Source organism: Myotis lucifugus, unplaced genomic scaffold (genome assembly GCF_000147115.1).
Source record: "Myotis lucifugus unplaced genomic scaffold, Myoluc2.0 scaffold_15, whole genome shotgun sequence".
Classification (NCBI taxonomy): domain Eukaryota; kingdom Metazoa; phylum Chordata; class Mammalia; order Chiroptera; family Vespertilionidae; genus Myotis; species Myotis lucifugus.
In genome coordinates, this window is record NW_005871063.1 from 12903749 (window position 1) to 12924593 (window position 20845).

Sequence of the window (20845 nt, forward strand, 5' to 3'; positions counted from 1 at the left end):
TGAAATCCTGTCTTAATTAGGCAAAATGAAGTCCAGAGAACTTCAAAGCACAGAGCTGATCTTTCTATATCAACCCCTCTCGGCTCGGGTGTTTAGATTACTCACGCAGGTCTCCCCTTGGCTTTGGACCAAGTCTGTATTCCATATGTTTAATCAAGATGGCATATGCGCATTGGGTATCCTCCAGATTTTGAAAAAAATTTCACCTGCCCTCCATTGTCAAAGGGAACAGAGAAGAATGTGATTAAAGAAAATATTAAACCTCTCTTCTCTTCTAAAGTATTCACAATAGAACCATCAAGAAACCAATAGCTACAGTTCACCCTACCTCTTCAGGTGATGAAAACATTTATTTCACATTAAATGAGGGCCATAACTTAGATGTCAAAGCTACCAAGTTTCTGTATAATAAGATATTTATATGTCCTATAACTATTTAGACTACCCACTAATGAGAAATAAACACAGAAACTTTATATCATTTTTTTCCTGTTATCTTGGATGAACTGTATTGAATCCATTCAAACTGGAGCCTGGTAGTTGACATCATAAAAACATGGCCTTTTCTTTCGAAATACTTATAATATCAGGGAACAGGCACATGTGAAGATATAGACATGCAGATGACATAGGTTACAATGTCTCTTCCTTTTACTTCCTCAACTTCCTTTGGGGAAGGGGAGATTTAGGGAAGCAAAAATGGGGAGTGACAAGAAAGAAAAAATAAGTAGGTTTATTTCTGAACCTACATTATATTAACTATGATTGGTCTTCATGGTATGGAATTTTTTTTTTATATATTTTATTGATTTTTTACAGAGAGGAAGGGAGAGAGATAGAGAGTTAGAAACATCGATGAGAGAGAAACATTGATCAGCTGCCTCCTGCACATCTCCCACTGGGGATGTGCCCGCAACCCAGGTACATGCCCTCGACCGGAATCGAACCTGGGACCCTTCAGTCCGCAGGCCGATGCTCTATCCACTGAGCCAAACCGGTTTCGGCTGGAATTTTTAATAACATATTTCAATTGCTAATGATCTTTAGAAGAATTAGAAGCAAAACTATACTTTTCAGAGCATAGTTTATACAGTGATTTACTTACTACATTTTGAAGACTTTCCCATAGCTTGCTATAGTTTGAATGCATTTATGAAAGTAGTCATCTATGCCTGTTATAACTATACTGTGTAAATGTTATTAATTATACTAAGTAATTTATCTGCTTTTTGCCTGATTTACAGTGACATTTACATGGGAAATTTGTGTGTTGTAAGAATTACTTGCTTCATATAATTATGGTTTAAGTACTCAATAGCTTAGTAGAGGTATCCCTGGGATGGGTTTATATAATATTTGTGTTATATCTACACTATAGGGCAAGATAGAAAGTTGAGTGGAAATCCTGTCCAAATGATATATCTCTGCTAATCAGTATAAACATTTTACTCTCACTGAAAGTGTTTTTGAGAAGCTTAACCATAAGAAATTCATGACTTAAAATGTTTGTTCTTTTCTCTTTTTGAGACATTGGAAAAATTCAGAAATGCATTAGACAATTTTTATTGCTGATATATGGTACATACATACAATGATAACTTGTGAGCCTTTTTTAAAAATCACAAGTTTATGTCAGTATCTTTTACTTTTTTTCTAAGATTTTTAAAATTTGATTTTTAGAGAGAGAGGGAAAGAGAAAAACATTAATGTTAGAGTAACATCAATCAGCTGCCTCATATATGCCCCCTACTGGGGATAGAACCCAAAACCTGGGCAAGTACCCCGACCGGGAACCAGCAACTTTTCTGTGCATGGGATGACCCTCAACTAACTGAGCCACACCGGCCACAGCTCTTTTGCTTTTTTTGTTATTGGAAGAAAAAAAAAAAGGCTTCTAAAATAGAATTTTCTTCATAAATACAAAAGAAAAGTAAGAGTGTATTGGTAATTTTCTTCTGAGCTTGTTTTAAGTTTAAGTATTACTACAGATTTTCCTGTAAAGTAAAAGTATGACCAATGAAAACAAAACACACCTCAATTACTTGGCTATATTTATGATTTTTGAAGTGTTCTGACCACTGCCTATTTAAATGATGGGCAACTCTCTAGTCGCGCCACTATCTAAATCAGGGGTCCTCAAACTTTTTAAACAGGGGGCCAGTTCACTGTCCCTCAGACCGTCGGAGGGCCGGACTATAGTTTAAAAAAAACCTATGAACAAATTCCTATGCACACAGCAGCGGCAAAAACACCCGGCGGGCCGGATAAATGTTTTCGGCGGGCCGCATGTGGCCCGCGGGCCGTAGTTTGAGGACCCCTGATCTAAATGATATACAGAAATCTTCTGAAGTATCTTCAGGCATTTTTATGGTGAGATAATTTGACGTAGATCACTGCCCCCAGACCAATGACATTTTCCTTTGAATTCCTTTACTGCTACAGTATTAATAGAATAGCATCATGTCTAATAGTTCCTATTTTAACTAGAATTATAGTATCTTTTCTAATACCTATATTTCTCATATTCATTCTTTCAAGTCCATGTGAGCAGGAATTTTAAGAAACCTTTCTTCATTCAGTACTTATTTGAATTAAATAGTGGTCTGTGCTTCTATCCATTTAACAAATCATATTGAGTTCTTGCTTTGTGCCAGGCACTATTTTAGGCACCAAGAAAACAACATTCAGTGTCCTCATAGAGCTTACAGTGTGGGGAGCGGGGGAGTGCGATATTCCAGTCAACAGTCAGGCACTGTGTTAAGTATTAGGATAGAAGACGTGAGGGAAAGAGCTTGTTTTCTTTGAGGAAATAAGACTTGAGACTTGTTTGGTTACTTCTCTGATTGTCTTGTCCGTTTTACATCTTTTTTTTTACCTTTCTCTTTTTCTTTCTCTCTCTCCCTCTCTCTTTTTTTCTTATATATGCTCGGTGATAAATATTTTATACATTCCTATGACTGGACACCAGCCAACGCTTAAAAAAAAAGTCACATAAATCATGAGATGATATCTTATATATGTCAAGGTTCACTCCAGATATAAGTATTTATTATATATTTATTACTGTGATACTTAGGCATTTTGACATGAGAGCTATTTTATCATAATAAAAATATATTTAAGACACGACCAGTAAAGGGCAGGCCAAGCAGATGTCCTGTGCTGCCCTTATTCAAACAGGTAGATATTATATCTGACAAGCAAGGCATGAATACAATTTGGCTCAAATGCTGGAACAGAGCAAATGGAAAGCTTTCATTAAGTTTTAGAAGAGAATTTTATCCTTTATGTGAGTAGTATCTGTTATATTCCTTTTCTTGACATAATTTCTAACATAAATGTTATATATTCTCTATAAGCTCTCATGATTCATACCCACTCCTTGTCCTCAGTAATCCGTCCACAGCAGCCCGAGGGAGTATATTCTTTCATGCCTGTGGTCACATACAAACAGAGCATGTATATGTATGGGTGTTACTTTTTTTTTTTATTAAGTGTTCCTGAACTCAGCCCTAAAATAAAGCTATTTTGTGTACTGTTGAGCAAAGTGTATATTTTCCCAAAAAGATTAATTTGAAGAGCAACTATTAGACATATACATTCCAAAAGGTTTACATTTCTGAGTCACCCTTCATATTATCTAACAAGTAAACACTTCATATTAGCTTTATTTTAATAAAGGCAATTCTATCCATGGCTTACTTGTGGCAAGATTAAAATTTTAAGTAAAATTAGATGAGGACCATGGACCAATCTTGGCTTTGTTCCTGTGCCTATTTCTCCTAATGTGTCTTTCCCTCTTTTTCTTTTATGTGCTGTGCATCTTCCCAGCACCTTCTCCATTGGTTCCTTCGGGATAGGAGCATTTAAATAATACCAGCTCCCTTTACATTTAGGATCTACTACGAGCTGGGACACCATACTTATGTCCTTATGGTTGTTATCTCCTCAAACTTAACAACTCACTATTTTTTAATATCAAGAAACTTAATTTAGCCTTAACCGGTTTGGCCCAGTGGATAGAGCGTTGGCCTGTGGACTCAAGGGTCCCAGGTTCGATTCTGGTCAAGGGCATGTACCTTGGTTGCAGGCACATCCCCATTAGGGGGTGTGCAGGAGGCAGCTGATCAATGTTTCTCTCTCATCAATGTTTCTAACTCTCTATCCCTCTCCCTTCTTCTCTGTAAAACATCAATAAAATATATTAAAAAGATAAAAAGAAACTTAATTTAAATGGGCTTAGGTATGTTGACCAAGGTGACAGGGCTAGCAGGTGACAGAGCTGGAATTCGACATAGGATGTATGTCACAACAGCCTGTGCTTCACCTGGATTTGTGCTTCTGATTTTAGTGTTGTTCCTGTCACCAAGCAGGAGACAAGGTTTTCCTAATTTCATTTTTGCCAAAAACTAGAAGACTTATAATTAAAAACAAGGCAAACAAACAAAAAGGAAGGTCATCTTTTTTATTTATTTATTTATTTATTTATTTATTTTTGGTGTTTGGGTTTGTCAGAATGAAGAAATCCCACTTCCTTGCCCTGCTTCCCAACTTTCCCTCCATCTTGGAAGGTTTTGTTGTCATTGTTACTGGTTTATTTATGGACCTGTTGGTAGGACATTCAGATATTCTGTTGGCTTATAATGCTTTCCAACAGTGCAATGGGAGTGCAGTGCAGAGCCAACTGCCGCCGGGCAGGCTGCATTCCTCTCCTGCATGTTGTAATGTTGCCATTTTTTAAGCGTGGGCAAACATCTCGCAGGCATCCTGAGCAAACCTGGAATTGAAGGTCTACTGAGTTCATCATGCTCAACTGAAATGCACATGTTGGCATCTCATCCACGGGTGGTTGGAAAATGCCTTGTTTTGAGTTCTGAAAAATGGATGAGCAGAAACTTGAACTGGGCTTTCGTTTAGGAAAGTAGGCCTTACTGTTGTCAGGTTTAATTTCTCTCTATCCCTTTGACAGCTTGTTTCCATGCAGCGTCTTTAATCACCATTTTTGGATTACATTCTGCCCATTAGATGGATAGTATGTCCAAAAACGTTAGCTAGCACTGAAAGGCAGTCTTAATTTTATAATAGTACAAAGGCACCTAGGTTATTTATCTATCTATAGAAGAGAAACTTTGACTTTACCCTTAAATAGATGCTTTTTTTGACATGATTAGCTCAATGTAAATAGATCTGTGTAGGTATGTAGTCGGCTTAAAAAAAAACCCCACTTAGGATGCAATACCAGCTTACATCAGCATAGAGAATTCATATAGAAGCATTTCACTATATAATTACAAGTGGATGGTTTATAATATACAGAAGATGGCTTGTTGCTTTATTATTAGATGTGATGAAATCCTGTGTTTGTAAAAGAAACTAAATGACCATTTCAGGGGATTAATGTGTCACATTCATACACGTCCCCAGTGCTGCGTTCATAACTTGAAGATGCAGGGAAGAACCTTGACCTTTCCTCTTCACTCTGCACTGTTAATCTAGGCAGAGATGCTGTTACTGAATGAGAAAAACAATAGTTGGACATGACTATGAGGTAAGAAAATAGGAGAAAGAAACATATCTGGGGAATTAAACCATGCGAGTAATTTGACTGATGTTGATTCCAGGGAGTTCAAAGGGAGAGGGAAGCTAAATAATTTGGTTGTTTCCCAACCTTGACAAGTATTTTCATTGGACAGAATGAAATAATTAAATCTTAACTAAAGAATTTTTAATATAGCTAAGTGATTTGTGGACATGAAAACCACCAATGTGTAGCTGTCTCCTTGTTGCAGATTTTGGTTACTTATAAGTTCTTGATTATAGATACCCCCCATCTTTCTGCCCTTTCTCTAAATAGTTATGAAATCTGAGGAATTATAGTGACCCTGAAATGTCAGATGGTCTAGAGTATTCCCATTCTTTCCGGCAGAATTGCATCCAGGGCTGTGCTCCCATAGCCTGAATGTACCATTACTAGCTTGCTATCAATTTAGCTGTATCAGCCAGCAATAAAAATTCAGTTCTACAAAATAATTCCTGGCATGGAATAACTTATAATGTTCCACGGAGATTTATTAGCAACCATTATGCTGCACACTGAAAATGAAAATAAAGACAGCATGTTCTTTCTCTGAATGGGCTCACAGACCTGCAGACAGACAATTCTATGCAGAGATAGTGCTACATAATATATACCTTATTTTAATAGCAGGATCAAGAATGTGTGATATCCTTTCCAAGAGAGGTTTCTGGTGTCCCATAGAATGATTTATTAGTTTTGCATCTTTGGTCAAAATGTCGAACCTCTTTGTCCAATAATTCTTTAATCTGTCCATTTTAGAGGTAGCTGGTGAGGCTCACTCAACAGAGTGTACTGAAAGTGCTTTGTAAACATAATAAGCAGTACTGAAATCCTAACTCAGTATTTATATTCTTATATACAACTAACATTTCTTTTTTAAAATTGATTGGTGAGAGATAGAGAGAAAAGAAACATCGTTTTATTGTTCGACTATTTATGCATTCATTTGGTTGCTTCTTGTATGTTCCCTGACCAGGAATTGAACCAGAAACCTTGGCATAAAAGGGCCATGCTCTAACCAACTGAGCTACCCAGCCAGGGACTAATAGTCCTATTTTTCTTATTCTGTTAATGGAGATGATTGTCTGGAAGGACTAGACTATTTCCAAGGCACACATTTCCCACTCGCTTCAATATTGCATCAAGCTTTGTTGTCAACCAAACCACTAAATTTTATTCCAGTTTTCTCTTACATCTTTGTATTCATCATACAGCCGACTTTGTTTTCTCTTTGGAACAATATTATGGTTAGTCATTGAATTTTTATTGAGGTATAATTTACACACAGTAAAATTTATTCCTTTTGCTGTACAGTTTAGTGAGTTTTGACAGATGCATATTATCATATAATTACCACAATCAAGATGCAGAACAGGTCCCTCAGTTTCCAAAATTCCCTCTGCTCGCCTTTGTGGTCAGTCCCTACCCCTACCTCCAACCCCTGGCAAGGTAGTTGAATTTTGTAAGGAACATATAAAACTGTCACAATTGTGAGGATGATGTACTTTGAAAGCATGCAGACATCAGTCCTATCTGATCTAAACTGCGGAATGTTCAATCAAGAAGGGACCTAAGGGGTTATTTATAGTGGCCTCTAGCTGACAGTCATAGACTCTATCTATTCCATTGAACTGCTGTCTTTGACCCACCTGGTGTCTTAACAGCATTTGAATTTTTGGTGAATCTTTAAAAGTAGAAATATTTCAAATATAATTCTGGATTTCTGGCATCGTCTGAAAAATTAAAAAGTCTTGCCATTCTGGGCACACATTTCCATGTGGCAGTTATCACCTGGGGCTTACTCTTGGTTGTCAATTTTAAATAAAATTTGCAGAGCTGTCCAGTTTACCAAGAAAGGGATTGACCAATGGGGGGAAAGGGAGATGTCCACAAGTCACGTGATAGGAAGATCGTTGGCTTTGAGATCTTGTCTGTCCTGAGACAGTTCACAATCTCCAAAGATTAGGAAAAAGATAAATTAATAAGAATGCCTTTCCTTGCTGTGGCTATATTCATTATCCTTAAAGAGCAAAAAAAGAAAACTTTGAAAGAAAGAGTACTTTCAGCTGAAAATCAGAAAAGAGATTATCAGGAAAATCCTGTTATGTAATATAAAAGAACATAAAATTACACAGTGCTGTAACAGAAGAAAAAAGAAGTCCTCTGTGTTTCAGTTAAGAGGAACCCCTAATAGTTCTTGTTCTCTTGTTGGGGATTTCATGTTCTGAAAGGTCGATCTTCCCGTTTCCATTTTTGCCCACCTCCATTCAATCTTCCCTAGTGGCCAGGGTGATCTTTTAAAATGCAAATCAAATTATGTCAAAGGCTTGCTGAAGACTCCCCAGTGGCTCCTTACTGCTTCTAGGATGAAATGCAAACATCTTAGACCTACTAGGCTGTCCTGATCTGTCTCTTGCCCCCCAAATGACCTCATCTCCTACTCCCTTCCCTTACTTACTGAGCTCCAGCCACACTGGCCTCCTCTCCTGTCTGCAGGGAATCTCATTCCACCTCCAGGAGTTGTGCTGTATGGAAGGTTCAACCTCCAGCCTTTTCATGACTTGATCTTGGTATGGGAGTCTCTCTCAGCTCAAGAGTCAACCTCTTGAGAGAAGCTTTCCCTACACAGACAAATTAAACACAGGCACGCCTCTCATCATTCTCTAGCACATGAAGTTCTAGTCTTCGGTTGCTCATTTTCTGTTTACTCCACTGAGAGTTTGCCTAATGCTCCTCTCTCTTCCCAGGGCCTGGCATATAGTAAGTGCTCAATAAAAATTGTTGAATGAATGAAAGAGTGAGTAGTTAACTTTCTCAATCTAGCTGAGAGGAGGAAATTTTCATTCTCCTCGACAGAAGTTAACACTCATTTAAGTTATTGAAATATTAGCAGGTTTTGAGAGCCATAGAAAGGATATTTAAATTCCAAGTATTGTTTTAGACAATCATTTAGAGTTATAAACAAGTTTTTATTAAGAATTTACTTGGTTCCTAGATTAATTTTATGTACCTTCAATATCAGTAAGAAAGGATGTTTTTCGGTTTAAAAATTTAATTTATGTGAATAAGGAACCAATATATGGAAAATCTTTCTCTCTTGTTACTTAATTTTGGATCTCCTGTTATTTTCCTAACATGCACAGAAGCTGCATAGCATGGCGTATTCTGGCTGGAAGCAGAGTTCTCCTCTAAGTAGACCTCTAGATTTGAAAGCCCTCCAAGCTCTGCATGTTGTTTTTGAGAACATTTGGTGTATACCGAATCTGTTTGTGAATTGAGACCGAATTTTATCCTTATTTTTAAATCTAGTTTCCTTGGAGCTTAAGGGGAAGGTTTTATTTTCCAAAAGAAGAATTTTACATTTATTTAAAATTTAAAAAAACACACAAAATATGTGCTATTGTCACGCTCCAAGTAAAATCTGCCTTAAAATCTGAAGCAAAATAAGAAAGCATTGAGTTGGGGTAAAGGTCATTTTACATAGTTTAATAATCAATTTCAAACTTGTGCTTAATGACTTGTTGATAATTTCAGAAAATCAGATATCTATCAGAAACAGATTTACTCCCTATACACTCCTGTTCTTAGTTGCCATTCCAAATCTGAACATATTTGTGGGGACATGAAGGATTTCTGTGGCAAAAGTTAAAAAACAGAATTTAAAGGTATTTTATTCAAAAACACCTATGCTTGTTGACCTCTAGACTTTTATCAAACAGTGTGCCTTACTCCGAGATGAGCTTAATGGGTTAACGTGTAAAGATTAGCAGCACAGCCTTTAAATATGTAATGAATGATACAGCATTTGCCAATAGAATATATGATGTTCTACATGGAATATAAGACATTTAAATTATGGACTTGCTATGGATATGACCATCTTAGGGGTTGATAAGAATTGAAGGGTTGAGTTATAATGTCTGGAGTGTTAGACATTTGGATAAATCATGCTATCTGGCCTACAGACTATCTGTGTGAGTGTGTATACATGTGTGTGTCCCAAATCCAGAATGGCCCATTCTTAGTGTTCGTACAGTTGCTGGACAGTAGCACGGAGAACACAGAGCCACACTGACAGATGAGTAAGGACACAGATAAAAGGGGCAGGAGAAGCTGTACAGCCATCACGTTCTTCATCTCAGCTGGGTTCCCACCAAAGTAACTCACCTGGTGTCAGACAAATGACACGTGGTGTCTCACCCATGGGGCCTCAGCTGAGATGCACACGGGCTCGCCCATTTATCTACCACGCAGATGGTTCCTCTTGTGTTCTCTCGCCAGCAAGGCAACAGCTCAGCTTTGCTGGGGGATCACCTCCAGATGTCCAACCAAAGAGAGACCCTGCCACCCCACTGAGAGTAAGCAGACAGCCCCTCCCTGCTTTTGGGGCCACTCAGCGACAGTACAAATTCGAAAAATCACCATCTTGGTAATGGTCACGTGTGTAGTTCAAAACCACATAGACCACTCCATTGTCTGAGTGCTGACTTTCTTAGTAAGTAGCCAGAAGCTTACAAATAGTACCAAGTTACCTTTTATTTTAAGTATTTTAAATAAGTCAGACCTGGCAGGCAGGTTTTCGGTGACTTTTGCTTATAGATTTCCCTTGCTGATGTCACTTGCTAATTTTTCCACACGGGCCAATGTGACTGTTTAAACAAAAACAGCCTTTGTCAAATACCTAAAATAAAGAAGTGCAGGCTAACACCTTCTACGCCTTTATGTTTTGCCATGCCGGCTGCAAGAGGTCCCAGGTATCTATTTTACATTTCATGAAACTTAACAAAGGGCACATTTTGTTCCAGCGATGGTGAAATAGTGGTAGTTACGTATTGTTCACATCAGCATTGGCATTTGTTTCATAACCTGGGAAGAAAAGTTTCAAAGCATTGCTACCGAATATTAAGTTTTCGAATATTTATGAAAAAGAGAACTAAGGAAAAATGGGGGTAAATCATAGATTTTTGACCCAGGCAGTTGGGTAACACTTCACTCAAATGAGAAAATAGGTGATGGATACGTTGGAGTGGGATGGGAATGAAGATGATCTTTGAACTATTTAAAGTTCGTAGTGCCCATTCGATATTCCAGATCTAAGCAAAGATGTGAAGCACGCAGCTGAACATGCAAGTTTGGAGCTCGGCAGAGACGTTGGAATTGTTTATATTCATTCAGTTGTCATCAGAATATAGTTGTTTCAGAGGAGAGTGCAGAGTGGAAGGGTGTAAACACGTCTAGGTTTCTACTCGTTTTTGGAGATGATTCGGTTTTTTCTTGGGCATGAAGTGTCTTCCTTATAAAATAAGGACTTGAAAATTCATGTTATAAAATTTTCAACACCAACATTATGTACCTAAATGATCTTCATGCGTAAGTGGCTGTTTTATGTCAAGAAACATTTCTTTTTTACAAGCCATGCAGCGGTCGCCAACCTTTCGGACCTCAGGGACCACCAGGGGTCCGCGGACCACCGGTTGGCGACCGCTGCGGTGGTCTGCCCTTAGAAGAGGAGCCTTTTGCCATTAGGACTTCTTGTGCAGTTAGCACCGCATCATTCATTCTGGGAGTTTTCTGCCTCGGGTTTCCTTCAGTGCATCGGAGCCAAGGGAATGGCTGGGCAGAGTGGCATTGTTTCCAGGTTGCACTTTAAAGATGTTACACACAGTTTCCTCTGCGTATCCCTGTCAGTGAGGTTGTACAGACTGATCCAACTTGATTCATGGATGAAATGATGTGATTTCTGAGCACTTCAGTGACCTCAGAAATATAATCACAGGTCAAATTTTAGAAGGTTTTCGGTTAAAATGCACATATGGTATATTCTGTGAACACTCAGTGTTTTGTCAGTATTAGAGATTTTCTTGGGCATACTTGCTTTCTATGGGAAATTACACTCCAGTAAATTCACACAGTTTGTCTGGCCTTTGGCTGCACCAACACTAGTAATATTAATCTCTTATTTCAAAGGTGTCTTGTTTTTCTTTCTAAAATGCTTCACCCTCACCAACACGTATTAATAGTCTATTTAAATTGCCAATAGCTTGAACATTCATGCAGTCATTCTTGACTTTTGTAACAAGAATGATTTCAGTCAAATAGTGTGGATGAAAGCCTGTCTGTTGTGAATTCTAAAGCAAATGGGAAAGGAAAAATAATGACAAGTGAGAAAACTCAAGGAGTTTTTACTGTGAAGTTCTACGTGATGGTTTATTTTCGGGGGGCTGGGAGTTTATGTAAGAGTGATGAAAATACTGAAAGTGTACAAATGAGAACACTCCAGCAGAGGGGCAACGTGTGTGGATGATTGCAGGAGCGGAGAGATCCAGGGCATTAAGCCAAGGGGTTGGCTGGGACAGGAGTGCAGACATTGCTTTTATTGTAACAGGAGGAGGGTGAATGGGAGTGAATGGGACAGTTGAGTTTCTCTTCTGATGCCTCTATTTTCTCAGTGAAATGAGAAACAAAGGTATCAGCAGGGAGTGAGGAAAAGTTCTGGATATTAGAAGTTTGAGGAGAGAGAAGGTCGTTTGAAACAGTCATTGGAAGAGCAGGGGTAAATTAACTAAATAAATGTTGTAGGGTTGCCAGGACCATTTGAGGGTGATGATCGTGAAATTGAGGAGAAACACTCAGCAGTTTATTTGTTCATTTGTTTCCTAGCTTCCCCAGCTGCCTGGGTTTGGGAGAGATTTATTATTAACCCAGGTTAGAAGTCCTAATTTTGAAAAGAGAGGGAGTTAAAGATAAGGTAAGGGAGTGAGTTTTAAAGATGGTGAATGGGACCTCATCCAGCAAGGAGGGAAGTGAGGGAATGAGGGGAGGAGGTGATGGGCACTGAGAATGGGGTTGGCTCCATAGCTTTTGGGACCCTCCAGGTTGGAGTCAGAATGGTTGCCGTAAGAATATTCTGAGGATGAACCAGAGCAAAGGAGTGATGTTTGAAATTGAGAGTTAGGTGAGTATTGCGTTACTGATGAGCGCAAGTCTAGGGTGTGATCCTGAGTTGGGAGCTGAGGTACAGCAGAGGGCAAGGCCACTGGAGCTGAGGAGGGCAAGGCACTGAGAAGCCATGTTGGAACTGGGAAGGAGAGGAAGAGCAATACAATAGTCTTCACTGAGCAGGTGGTATGTGTACCTTCCTCTTGGTTGTTAAATACTCCTGCAGTCAAGCATCCAGAGTTGGAGGAGATGCGGGGCCACCTTCAGTAAGCAGGGACTTGTGACAGGGCATTTCCTGGACAGTGTCCCGATGCTCTCTGGCTAACTTGTCATGCATGGCCCTCAGTTCCTGGGCTATGACCACACCTACCATAGACGGTTGTTTTTTTCTCTCTTGTCCTCTTCACCTTTATTTTTACCCCTCACGCACATAACTAACTAGTCCTTTCCATCCTTCATCTTTCATTGCTCAGGCTAAACATAGCACTTCCTTGATGAAAACTTCCCTCACAATTCACATTCCACTCCATTCCAACTGGTACATACTCTTATAACACCCTCTGCTTTTCACTTTTTTTTCTCATTTACCATACTTGAAAACAAGAATGAGTTTAGTTATCAGTTTCTAATACACTACCTATGAGCTCCATGAGGGCAGGGCGACGACCGTTTTCCCAGTGCTTAGAATGGTCTCTTAAACGTAGTTGGCGCTCAATAAACAGGTGTTGCAAAGTGAATGAAAAGTCCCAATCGTTCTACCTGCAGTGAAATCGAAGGGCTTCATCAGTGTGTGCAGGGCCATTTGAGGTTTTTGCCTAAAGCGGTTACAACTCCCTTCAAAGTTTGAATACTTAGGTATTGTAACTCTAAAGCGTGCATTTAGTTTTAAAAACATAGGTAGGTGTGAGTGAGAGGTAAACTTGAATTTCACACAGAAAAGTCTGTATTCATGATTTTAGTGGTGGTATTCTGAATGTGCTGCTTATAACATAATTGGCATGTTGCTCACATGGGCACTGACTCAGCGGAAAGCTAACCACTTTTGAAAACACAGTTCAAGACCTGTGCAGATGAGCAGTCAATAGACTCATTGTCAAATAAAACAAAAGGCCTACGTGAGGTGAAATCACCTGAGGATTCCCTCCACCCCTATTATACCATGGTATTTTGCTATTGTTTAAATTAAATTAATGTTATCAGTTATCTTTTTAAATCAGTGAGCAGTTATTGCAGATTATGTATGATTTAATTTACAAGGTAAATAAAAGGTGTAGATAACAATTCTCAAATTAAAAAATAATCCTTTGCTTCTTTCCTAATATTTAATTTCCCTTTGGATATGTTCATAAAACATTTTTAGTGCTGTCAAATTTTTTTAAGTTCTGCATATTTTTTAAGTTCAGGATTTCAAAATCAATATTTCTATGGTTTACAAGTATGTATAAAAAGGTGTTGCCCAGCCGGTGTGGCTCAGTGGTTGAGCATCAATCCATGAACCAGGAGATCACGGTTCAATTCCCGGTCAGGGCACATGCCCCAATTTCAGGCTCCAGCCCCAGCGGGGGGAGAGGGGGGTGTGCGCAGGAGGCAGCCAATTGATAGTTCTCTCATCATTGATGTTTATCTCTCTCTCTCCCTCTTCCTCTCTCTGAAATCAATAAAAATGTACTTTAAAAAAAGAAAAGAAAGAAAGAAGGTGTTTTATCATTTGACCATTTAAGTATAGGACAATTAGATGGAGAAGGACTCCTAGGATTTGTACTATCTTTTATAGTGGTTGACATTTGTTGAAAAATGAGATTTTTGGAACATTTTCAGTAGCTTTCCGTTATTTTCATTACATTTCCTAGTTTGAGGGGGGAAAAAAGTCCAGGTTTCTTTGGATTAAATTGACTCAGTACAACCTGTCCTTGTGAACATTTTATGATTTCCATAGAAAACGTTTATTATTTACCTCTTTTCCACCATTTTCTAAGTGTGTTCAAGAGTCGTTAGAAATCAAAGTGTATTTTGCTGCTCTGTTACCCCCAAAAACTATTGAATTTTGAACCCCTCGACACTCTCTTCTAGCTGCTTTCGAAATCTATTGAACAACTGAAGCAACCAGGCAGGCACCTGGAGGAAGCGGAGGAAGAGCTGCAGGGGGACCAGGCGATGCAGGAAGACAGAGCGCCCTCTAGTGGCAACAGCACTAGGAGCGACAGCAGTGTTGGTGTGGAGGACACACTGGGACAAGTTGGGGCTGTGAAGGTCAAGGAGGAGCCGGTGGACAGTGATGAAGATGCTCAGATCCAGGAAATGGAATCTGGGGAGCAGGCTGCTTTTATGCAACAGGTAATAGGCAAAGATTTAGCTCCAGGATTTGTAATTAAAGTCATTATCTGAACATGAAATGCACTCCAGGTTTTGGTCAATGGATATAATTTCCTATCACTGAATAATTCGATTTTAGTGTTCAAGGGTTCTAACTCATGTGTGTATATCTATATAGAGGTCTCTCTCTATACTGATCTCTGTATAGATATCAAGGTTGCATTGAAATTTCACTGGCAAGGAAATACCCGCTACACTAATACGATACGACATAGTTATCCAAGTAACGAACGGGCTTGAAACCCATCCTCAAGCCTGCCACATCCATTACTTCTAAGGAAAACGAACTCACTGTTGTTTCAGTTTCTCTGTTGAGATCAGTGACTGCTGGATAGTTTCCCAGGCTGATCAATGACACCTTCTATTAGTTCTTGATATTTTTTTTGATATGAAGAATTCAATTTCCCCAGCGTTGTACATAATGTATCATGCTACAGTCTTGAACACTGTTAAAGGTAGTCTGCCCCTTCCTTCCTCTCTCATTTCTGTTAAGTGAAATGTTCTGGTTACCATGCCACTAGTTCTAGGTTACTGTATAGATTGCAATTGAAAATATTAGGAATAGAGGTGGTTTTAAATATAGAGATGCAAAGTGCAGCACTATTTTAAATATTACATGATGTCTCACCGAGCACTGCTCATTTTACTTTATCGTGTGTTATTTGATGACACTGTCTATCAAAAAAAGATCAAGTGAAGCAGATGCAAATGTTGTTAAGAACTAATGTGCAGCCTACGGGCCAATCAGATACCCTATTGTAGTATCTACAATTATAGAAAACACAGCAACAGTAAGATTATCATCTGATATGAAGTCAAAATCACGTTTAAAAGAAGCAAGCATATCATATTTTATTATCATTATCCCCATGATCTCTTAAGTATGATTCCATGATGACATGACAGATGCCATACCATTTTGGCAAAATTAGCAAAGTGGGGCTTAACAAAAGAACCTACTTGTACATAATGCACCTTTAGAAGGACTGTGTCCTTTGAAGCTATAAAATACAAACAACTTTGAAGGCAACAGAAGACTGTTTATTTAAGTCACTTCTTTGTCAGGTTCCTGCTGTTCTCCTACAGAAAACGGATTCTATGAGGCTGAGCAGGAAATGCCTTGTGGAAACAGGAAGTCCAAGTGATTCATGTGCTGGGGAATGTAGGGGGGAGAAACGGAGGATAGTGTTTTACTCTTTCTGTTTTTAAAGGGCACTCTATGAATTGATTTATTGTCTAAGAAAATAACACCACAAGTAGGGAAATTGTTAAGGAAGCTTTTCACTGGAACATTTCCTTCAATACTCCCTTTTGATATGTTTACCTTGTTTTATAGGTTTACTTTTGTTAAGCTAGTTAAAGATTTGTCGTATTAAGACCCCTTTAATATGAATAATCCAAATTGACCTAGAATCTTTGTGACTTTTTTTCCTATTAAAATATTTATATTTCTAAATCCGAGGTATTAAAAAGTGTAGTATCCTGTTTCAAAGGAGATATAGCAGTTTTGCCAAATGTAGACATTGTACAATTGTATGTTACTGGCACGTGTTGTTTACATTTTGCTGTGACATTTAAAAATATTTCTTAAAAAAAGGTTACTGCTAAGATACATTATCCTTTTTTAAAAAGTCGCCATTCAAATTAAATTAATATAACTAGAAGTTAGAAAGTTTAAAACTTTTCCATATAATGAAAAAAGACCTGATAATTTGACAAATAGCTATAACACTTCCTATTACCAACATATTTTGGTTAGTATATTCCTTCAGATTAAAATGACTTTTTGTCAGTTATTTTGCATTAAAATATGGCATTCCTAAGATAAAATTGTGTATTTTCTCCATCTCATAAATATACATTTTCTTTAAAGTCTTTTTTTCAATTTCATAAAAAAGGGATAGTGCATCTTTTAAAATACATTTTATTTGGGGAGGAACATGTGGCTGAGCAGACTTTTGTATAATATTACTTCAAAGATATGTAATGAAGAACAAAAAAAGCCTATTTTTTATAATGTCACTTGAGAGAGCTTCATCAGTACAGTTGGTGGACGTTAATTTGTTTGAATTTGATATTCTTTGAATTTAATCAAGAAACTACCTGGAACCAGTGAAAAGAAAAGCTGGACTTAAATAATCTTAGAGCTAATTGATAATTGTCTCTTTTAAAATCTACTGTATTTATTATAATTTACACCCTTGATGGTGATCTCTTGTTTTGTGTTGTAAATATATTGTTTGTATGTTTCTCTTCTTGCCTTCTGTTATAAGTCTCTTCCTTTCTCAAATAAAGTTTTTTTTAAAAGATCCCTTTTCATACATATGGCTTTGTGTAAATTTGATATCTAATCGAATTCGAAGCTCATGCAGTAGGTGTCACATACCAAAATATATTGCCATTCTTTGTTGAAACAGAAAAATAAACATATTTTGAGTAGTTACTTCTATGCCATTAAAAATAATAAATCCAACAATAATGATTTTAAAGTATTTATGTCAGCCATTATCAAGTAGCAAATACAGGTAAAATTTGTTGCATTTTTAATACCCCAGTGTGGCCTTTTTCATGATATGTTATCATCTTGATGTCAATATAAAATTTTATGTAAATAGATGTCAATTTCTAACTTTTCTCAACTTAAAAAAGTTATTTTAATCAGATTAATGTAATCCCTTGAATATAACAAGCACTCAATAAATATGAATATAAATAATTTATCATGTATTATAACAGTACTATCTACTACAGTGAGAGTCTGACCTCTAAGTATAAAGTGACAGTACATAAATTTAAGAGAAAGGAGTAATTAAATTACCTCACCTTATATGGAAATAATTATTTAATACGACTGTGAGAAATAAGGAGTCTGACTCAGGTAAAGGGAACTGGACCAGACACATCCCCCAGGCCATGTCAGACCTTGTTCCTCTCTGGTCAATTGCTAGCAAAACTTATTAGCCAATAGTTCATAATGTGTTGCTGTGTATTTGGTTCAATAGTTAAAAATATTTGTTATATTTTCTTTGATCCCCTTAACCTAACTAATAGTGTCATACAAATTAAAGTTACTCTAAGTCATAACAGTATTGCCCTAGATTGTTAAAAATACTGGAGCTAATATCATTGACTATTATAAAATGGACTATCATTCCATAATGCCATACACTTGATAATTTGGTCAGAATTGTGGGAATATCGTTGGTATTAGTCATGCTTTCCTGAAAATTGACTTTGGACTGTAAAATTACAAGATGAACTAGGTACCAGCCATCCTCAAAAAAGAGATGGAGGAATCAATTAGATAATGGTTTTATGCTGTATGTTTGATTTCCAAAGTGTAAAGTGGCTATTTCAATAAAAAGCATCAATCTCACCTTTTCTGAGGAAAGTTTTTCTTCAGAAAAGTAGTTTTTGCCAGGACTCACAATAAATATCCATTACATTTCCTTAGTGGAGGTGGCTGCTGAAATGGAGATTGCTGCTTTTCATAGATCTGAGAAAGACAGTCTTTAAGATATTTTTATGTTTCATCTTTCTTTTTTTCTAAAGGCTGTAATACGAAGGAATTCAGACACTACACATTTTTTTTGAAACCTAATACTCAACAGATATACTATAGACAACAGTATTATTTTTGATGTGGCATTTCTTTGTGATTTTTTTTCATTACTGGAAATATGCAATTGTGGGTATATAATTGTAGGCTGACAATGATAAATAATCAAGGTCTTCAAATTACAACCAATTATAATCAGGAACTCAGAGATGCAAGGGAAGGATTTTGAGAGGTAGATTACCATTCCTTTCATAATCAATAATTTTAAAGGGAAGGAATGGGAGAGCAGTCAAGCAAATAAAACAGGATATTGGGAATGTGACTTTTCAGAACCTGCCGATTTCAGAACCTATTATCATTTTATAAAAAAACAACAAAAAAACACACAACTTCTTAAAGGCTTATAAACTGTAGGGTTTAGACAATGCAAATTTGGGGGATCATCTTGATTTACAAAAAGACTTTTAATTAAATTTAACTATTGCAAACATACAATGTACCACATTTTGTTTTAAGTATCTTACATCTGTTAACTAAGTCCTCACAACAACTTTATGGGGTAGGTATTATTGTCCCATTGTAGAGTTGAGGGCACTGGGTCACAGAGAAGTTAAGGTCAAGGTCACCCAGTTAGTGACACTCTAGCTCTCATTTGTACCCACAATCCCAGGCACTAGAATCCCTGTTCTCAAACTTCACCATCACACTGTATTGTGCAACATCCTTTTACATGTCCAGTTTATTAGTACATTATCCTCCCCCCACCCCTTTCTCTGTCCATCAGCATTTTCAAACTGTTTTGAATCAGTTTTCTCTTTTAATCATTGCTGTAATTTAGGAGATTAGGACTCTTATTTTTTCCTAATTCATAGATGAGAAATCTAATTCTTGTAAACATTTATGCTCAATTTTTAGAATCGTGATAATTTTTGAGTTTATCTTTTCTGACCAGTGGATGGACACTGGATTGTTTTCATTTGGGGGGTATTATGAGCAATGCTGCTATGAACATCCATGTACAAGTTTTTGTGTTAACATATGATTTCAGTTCTCTTGGGTATATACCTAGGAGTGAAATTGCTGGATCATAAGGCAACTCTGTTTAACTTTTGAGGAACCCCCAAATTATTTTATACAATGGCCTATTTTACATTCCCACTAGCAGTGTATGAGGGGTTCCAATTTCTCCCCATCATCTCCAACACTTGTAATTGTCCCTTTTTTTGTAGCTAAACTAGTAGGTGTGAAGTACTAGCTCATGGTTGTTTTGAATTTCTATTTTACTAATGATGTCGAGCATCTTTTCATTTACTTATTGGATGGCTGTACATTTTCTTTGGAGAAATGTCTATGGAAGTCCTTTGCCCAATTTTAAATTGCCTTGCTTGTCTTTTTGTTGTTGAGTTGCAAATGTTTTTAAATATATTCTGGATACCAGGCCATTATCAGATATATGAATTGCATATATTTTCTCCCATTCTGTGGGTTGCCCTTCATTTTCCTGATAAGTGGCCTTTGATGCACAAACATTTTTAGCTTCATTGAAGTCTAATTTACTAAATTTTCTTTTGTTGCTTATGCTTTTAGTATCACATATAAGAAACTGTTGCCAAATCCACTGCCAACAAAGATATACACCTATGTTTTCTTTTAAGAGTTTTATAGTTTTAGCATTTACTTTTAGGTCTTTGATCCATTTTGAGTTATATACATTATTTTTTAAATATATACTTCCATGCGTTTGAGTTATTTTTAGAGATAAGAGCTTAATAATTCTTGGACTCCATTTTCTCACACATGAGCTGTTTTCCTGATTTCTAAGTTTGGCTTTGCTTCTTTGCCTTCCTGTTGCTGCTTCTTATTGCTTCCTAGCTTCTGATGCTGTTTCTTTTTCTCTTCCCAATGAATCACTTAAATTCTATAATCTTGATATTTATTATATCTAATATAAACCAAAGAAAACATAAAGTTTATTTTTCTTTTAAGAAATGCCTTTTATTCTGGTGACCTTTTGAAACTAAATTGGAGATATTTTTCATTTATATGGCTATAAAATTCTACCTCGGTTACCCATTTTTATTTGTCTACTAGTACTTTGCACTTAAGATTTCTGTTGAACTAATGTTCACGTCTCTGCTTTGGACTTTGTGCCTTCATTGTCAGAATTTCTGCCAAGACCGCTATATTGTACTGTTCAAACTGGTAGCCACATGACTCTATTGAGAATTTAAAATATAACTAGTACAAACAATATGTGTTTTAAGTGTACAATACACACCAGACTTCAAAGACATAGTATAAAATATATATTCCCATCTAAGTAACAGAGGTATATATTGATTACATTATAAATTGATAATATCTAAAATTTATTAGGTTATATAACATGATTAGCA

General features: G+C 37.0%; 1 protein-coding gene across 10 annotated transcripts in view; it reads left to right on the forward strand.

Annotated features, from left to right (window-relative positions):
* The window catches only part of HDAC9 (histone deacetylase 9), a 156865-nt gene extending 139666 nt beyond the window's left edge, over positions 1 to 17199 (forward strand). For all 10 annotated transcript variants that reach the window (XM_023750781.1, XM_023750778.1, XM_023750776.1 and 7 more), the window contains one exon: positions 14588 to 17199. In XM_023750781.1, coding sequence (XP_023606549.1) covers positions 14588 to 14902 — 315 coding nt within the window. In that variant the 3' untranslated portion in view covers positions 14903 to 17199. The remainder of the gene's footprint in view (positions 1 to 14587) is intronic.
* The last annotated feature ends 3646 nt before the right edge of the window (positions 17200 to 20845 follow it).